The sequence below is a fragment of the Sinocyclocheilus rhinocerous genome, unplaced genomic scaffold, assembly GCF_001515625.1.
Source record: "Sinocyclocheilus rhinocerous isolate Xijiao unplaced genomic scaffold, SAMN03320098_v1.1 scaffold1965, whole genome shotgun sequence".
NCBI classification, from domain to species: domain Eukaryota; kingdom Metazoa; phylum Chordata; class Actinopteri; order Cypriniformes; family Cyprinidae; genus Sinocyclocheilus; species Sinocyclocheilus rhinocerous.
In genome coordinates, this window is record NW_015625577.1 from 1,617,881 (window position 1) to 1,624,398 (window position 6,518).

Sequence of the window (6,518 nt, forward strand, 5' to 3'; positions counted from 1 at the left end):
GCCTCTGCTCACTCTAGCCTGCCGTGTGTGACGCGGTTTCGTTTGTGAAAGCGAAACTACTTTGTTTGTTCTTCCAAAAGAGGACACGACTAGAAATCAGTGGTTAAGTTGTATTTACAACACTGTTCCAGAACAGTTCAACCCAAATATTCAGATGTGTGCAGTGCATTTTATGGAGGACTGTTTCCTGATCCTGGTAGAGCAGATTGCAATGCTGGCTGTTCTGACTCACAGTCTGTAAGTACGTTTTCATTTAAAGGATTTGCCACTGATGATTCAAACGCGAGTTTTGAGCAGTGTAGAGTAGCACTTGTTGTTTGTCGTTTCTCCGATCACAAATGCAGACATGGTTTTATGTTTACGCGGCGCGATGCAACGCAATGTGTAAAAAGACAGTATAAGTCATTATAATCTGTAATTATGTGTCGGTCCGGCCGGACAGAGCATCACAGTATGGTAAGGGGCGTAACATTTCCGTCACACGCTTGAGGTATTCGGCCAATCATAACGCACTGGATAGCTGGCCAATCAGAGCACACCTCGCTTTTCAGACCGATGAGCTTTGTAAAAATCGACGCGTTTCAGAAAGGCGGGGCATAGAGGAGAAACAATAATGTACATTCAAAATAATGTGTTTTTTTAACCTTAAACCGCATAAACACATTGCATTACACCAAATACACCAAATAATGTTCTTTGTAGCAATGTCATATGACCCCTTTAATAATTTTTTTTTTGGGGGAATGCTGCTAACTGCTATAGGGCTGATATTTTGTGTTTAGATGCAGTGAGCAAATGTAAAGTTGTTTTTATCATTGGGGAGCCATGCAGATGTTCTTTTACAGATGTTACCCAGAGAAACAATTACAGTCCGAATAGCGCTTATGATGTAGTTGGATACATCCACTGTCTAAGTTTGACTTTCAGCCATTACTGGATTTAGAGAAGAGAGACTGTTATAAATTGTTTATGTTGTATGATGACAGGTTTATCAACATCCGTATGTGTGTGAAAGAGAGGGAGAGCGAATTCCAGGGCTTTGAATGCCAGTATGAATGTTTACTCTAGACATTGTGCAGGATTTTCTAGAGTGGTTTAACAGCAGAGGATGGTCAAGGGAGAGCAGTGTGGACGTACAGGGTGTAAATCAGGTCAGACAGGGTTAAGCCAGGCTAGATTACTCGCTGTCTTTAGCTGAGGCCTTTCAGATTTCCTTACACACATAGAAACACAGACATGCGGGCAGATAACTCCTGTACAGATGGATTTTTACAGGCGAACAAGAAACAATCTTCTGTATAAAAATATTAGTACTTGTATTAAGTATTTGTTCTTTCAAAAATGGAAATTTGGGTACACTTTAGTATAGGGACCAATTCTCACTATTAACTAGTTGCTTATTAGCATGCCTATTATTAACATATTTGGCTGTTTATTAGTACTTATAAAGCACATATTCTGCATCACCATATTCTACATCTCTAATCCTACCCAAAACCTAAACTTAACAATTACCTTACTAACTATTAATAAGCAGCAAATTAGGAGTTCATTGATGCAAAAGTTGTAGTTAATGGTTTGTAAATAGCGAGAAATGGACCTTAAAATAAAATTCACTTCCACTTTAAAAACAAGTTGTTATTCTCTGAAAATTGAGCATTTATAAGAGAAATAATAATGTTTCGATCTGTAAACAAATCATTCTTTTGAGCTTGATCTTTTCAGTCTGGGACTCAATGCTGAAACATGCAAGCTTACTTTGTTATGTGTACTTGTTTATATGTCCTGCATTTCTAAATTCAGGACCCAGGCTAAGAGTACCTCAAACAAAGATTACATGGGATAGTAATACTGCGTGACAGACAAACCTCAAGAAAAATCCACTAGTTTCTCCTCAAGGAGTTCTGCTCAGCCTTCGCCATCAAACATTCATGAAGATATACACACATGCACACACTGATGCACGCAAAGCTCTCAGCTCCACAGATGTAATGTGCGCTATAAGTCTTTTTTATGTGACGGTTGGTTATAGAAACCGTTCGTGTATAGAAAGCGCACGGAATGAGAACAACATGGCTTCTGTCAGCGTAACAGTTTGTGTGGAATGGCTTGTTGTCATTCTTGTGCAATTAAAATTAATCAGTAGATTTTGAAAAATGAAAGCTTACTTAATATTGCTTATATTTCTTTAAAAAAAATGCAAAATGCATGTCAAGATGGACAACCTTCCTGATTTTTTTTCTATCTGTGTGTTTCCTCAGCCAATCGGAGCGCTGAACCCAAAGCGTGCTGTATTCTACGCCGACCGCTATGAATCATGGGATGAGGAAACTCCACCCTGCCACTACACAACCCACTATTCCACCGCAGCCTCCACCCTCCACTGGCTTGTCCGAATCGTAAGTCTCGTTGATTGGATGGATGCAAGGAATTTGATATCTTCAACATCTGGGAAGTACCTAGTTTTACTGGATAGTTAACTGAGCTGAGCTGCTTCTGGCTCGTATTATGGCCTCTATGAATGTTTAATCATATCATACAAGTCCGTTTTCAACGAGAGGAAGTGTAATTATGTCACCCGTTTATGAATATTCTAATGATTACAATGCAAATACCCCTTTTTATTGGATTTGAAGATTTGTAGTACATTAAAGGAGACCTATTATGCCCTTTTTTACAATATATAATATAAGTCTCAGGTGTAATATAAGTCTCAATATGTGACCCTGGACCATAAAACCAGTCATAAGAGTCAATTTTTTGAAATTGAGACTTATACATCACCTGAAAGCTGAATAAATAAGCTTTCCATTAATGTATGGTTGTTAGGATAGGACAATATCTGGCTGAGATACAACTATTTGAAAATCTGGAATCTGAGGGTGCAAAAAAATCAAAATATTGAGAAAGTCGCCTTTAAAGTTGTCCAAATGAAGTTCTTAGCAGTGCATATTACAAATCAAAAATTAAGTTTTGATGTATTTACAGTAGCAAATTTACAAAATATCTTCATGGAACATGATCTTTACTTAATATCCTAATGATTTTTGGCGTAAAAGAAAAATCGATAATTTTGACCCATACAATGTATCGCTATTGCTACAAATTTTCCAGAATAATTCCAGAATAAAAAAGAGATTTTTTCCCCCTTTTCCAGAATAGGGCTGTGTCTTTACAGCTCGTACATCAGATACTCTGCTAAAAAAACATTTGTTTGGTTTTGATTATCATGTGTATCGCGCTGAAATCATGCGTTTTAAAACATATCAGTTTAAACTTCTGATATACGGTTTCCTGAGCGCACACATCCAAAACATGCGCATAAAAAGCAGCTATCACACAGCATGTGAGTACTAAACTAAGTTCTCCTTCATGTCTTATTGCGCTTAAACTGTCAAATGCACAAGTTTATGTTAAAACACACACATCTTGTCTCCCCTGAGGCTGGGACTCTAAATAGTGTTCTGTGCCCATCAGTGCAGCCAAAGACAGAACAGTTAGCATGCTTTGCTCGAACTTTCACCATGGCGTTAGAACTGGTACACCATTGTCGTTTGCGAAAACAATGGCACCGTGGGTGGAAATTTACAGATTAAGGTGTGGTAATATGTGGTAATATTATAATAAGATCCCCTTTCTACGTCACGGGGGGAGCGAAATCTGAGCGAAATGCTTGCAGCGAAAAGCCTACCAAAAAAATGTACTGGGTTGTTCTTTTACACGTCTTTTGGATTGGTAGATGCACCGGGGACCCAATTATAGCACTTAAACATTAAAAAAGTCAGATTTTCATGATATTTCACCTTTAAATCTTTTATATTTACATTATACCATGCAAAATCTATCCAAAAATGTAATATACTTCAAAATGTATTATGGCTGTACATTGGAAATGATGCTGTCAAGAGTCTGTGTATACATAAAACAGTCCAATACGATAACACCGAGCCCAGTTAGTGGATCAAATCACCGTCAGTCAAAGCGCACGTTAGCGCGTCCTTTCACCGCACATGTGAATCAACCCCTACATCTCAATCCACGAGCTTGATGTTCCGCTACAGAGAGCCGGTGAGTGGATTTCACAGGCTGGTAAACAGGCATATGTGAAAAAGAAGTCCTCGGCGTAATGATTTACAGGCTGGTACGTGACAGCTTGATGCCTCTCAGACAGCACGTGGAGCGCTGGGAAACATGTCCATCATTGTCTCCTGCTAACTTCCTCACTTGCCCTGAGTCTCCAAGCGCTGATCTGGGACAAATGGACTGGTAGACCAGAACACCACAGAAAATGAAGTTGTTCTTAAGGTTGAGAGGAGATTGGGTTTGAGTATCTCCTGATGCTTTCGTTTTTTTTCCACATTTGTTACATCATATGACTATGTTTTACTAGTCTACAATGATAAACAATACACTGTTGTGTTTTGTTACATAATTCGATTTTTTCACTGCATAAAGATTTTATGCCAGAGCTCAAATCAGTCATGCGGAGTGTTTGGATTAGATCCGCATACTTGTTTTTGTGTCAGATTTTATGATGAATGCAATCTAAACCAAGTGTAGTTTGTTTACAAAGCAATTTGTGTATGTGATTTGATTGAAAAGCCATTAAAGCTCATTATTTTAAAAGACCTCTTTTAATGAGGAATCTGCCTATCCATCTTGCGAGAAAAAATTAAAACACATAATGAAAACTTTGTAATTGGCTCTGCCAAGGCGGCCCGTAGCATTGGTGGTGATGATTTGGAAGGTTCCCCTTGGCAGCTCTCACACCGGGCTTGACTGAGACTGTAGACACCATCATCTTTTCCTCTGGCTGATCCAGCATCTCCATGTCAACTCCTCGTACTGCCAGCCCAGACTGATGACCCTGAATCTGCCAATTAGCTGAGCTCCTCAGCCAACAGGCCATATAATTAACTCCGCCTCGGGCACTGTTACAGAAAATGAGAGGACAAAAAAAAACCTTCCACAAACTCTTCATAATCTGACAGATGAGTCCCTACATTGAGATGTTTGTGCAAATGGAACGTTTCCCAGAGCAGCGAAGAGAAGGACTCCATCACGAGATTGAATCCAATTACCATAGAAATGAATGTAGATGAACTGACTTTTTTATTCTACTGATGTTTTGGGCACCGAATAGCATTAGCGCTTCACAAAACGGTGCAGATTTGTCTAAACAAGTGCCTAATTAGCAGTCAGAATCATGTGATACGTCTACGGTTATTTTCACACATTTGGAAAGATGTTTTTGAGCTTATTTGGGGCAATAAAAGTGACAGTGTTGTTTTGTGTCTACTCAATTGCAGGAGCCTTTCACTACATTCTTCCTGAACGCCAACGGCAACAAGTTTGATCTCCCAAACCGCACTTTCTCCGGCATCGCCCGCTCGTGGAGGCACTGCCAGCGTGATACTGCAGATGTGAAGGTAATCAGATATTATTGTTTTGTACATTGTAATGTCTAAATGGGCTCGGAAAGTAGTCATTAGTGCCTGACTGCTATGATGATATAGGTGTGTAACTGTGAGGAATCGAATAAACAGTTAGCCTCTTTTTAGTCCAACCAATCAACTAAAATTGGTATCATCCAGTTCCCAAAAAAACAAACAGGATTGCATTGTTTTGATTTGCAGCAACATTTAGTTCCTGTAGCTTCCGAGCTGCATCAAAACTGTCTTTTTTCCGTTTTATATGTGTGGGTTTTTTTGTGAAATTAAGATTTTTCTTCATAAACATTTAAAGTAAAACATCGTTCAGCATGCACATATTTCAGAGAGGCATCACTTCATCACCGTAATGGTTGTTCCCCGTTGCCTCCATTCCATTTCAGCCCCTCTCTGCGGCTCAGCAAGCGCACTCGAGCTGACCTAAAAGTGTCAGACTTTTCCAGCACACTTGGTGACGGGTTAGCTTCGCCCCAGGCAATTAATAAAGCATTAATGACAAAAGCTATTTAAAATGTAGTCTTTTATGTAAAGGCAGGGCTTTTTACTACCCCGGGCTGGGGAACAGCATCCAACAACACGAGGTGCAGGCGATATGCACGGCAAGCGAGCGGCTGTACAGGGAAACGCTAGATATGTTAGCAAATACAGGCCTCTCGGAACCACTGAGGTGTCTGTGTGGATCATGTTAAACACATTTAATGGTCACCAATCTGTTAGGACAAAAAATATGGATTTTTTGTATTTTCTTGTGGAGCATGAGGTGATTTTTATTATGGATGAGCAGCATGAATTTTATCATAAAAGACTAGCTTTGTATGAGTATTAGGTTTTAACAATCTAACTATCCAAATCACTAAACTCTTTCACACACACACACACACACACACACACACAAACTAAAAATAATGAACTCTGATAAGCCATCATTCTTTGCTTTATTTTTTTTCTTGGTGCATTTTAAAATTGCATATACTGCATTCAGTCAATTTTATTAAGATATTTAGTTAATGTTTAAAAAAACATTTTCCAGAGTTTTTTTTTTAAACATTTTTAAATTGTACATAATAA

At 38.9% G+C, this 6,518-nt stretch overlaps 1 protein-coding gene across 1 annotated transcript in view; it reads left to right on the forward strand.

The window, feature by feature from the left end:
* The window catches only part of nbeab (neurobeachin b), a 291,762-nt gene that overhangs the window by 247,651 nt on the left and 37,593 nt on the right, over positions 1–6,518 (forward strand). Inside the window, exons 45-46 of the mRNA XM_016568737.1 lie at positions 2,262–2,399; positions 5,310–5,429. Of these exons, the coding sequence (XP_016424223.1) occupies positions 2,262–2,399; positions 5,310–5,429 (258 nt within the window). The remainder of the gene's footprint in view (positions 1–2,261; positions 2,400–5,309; positions 5,430–6,518) is intronic.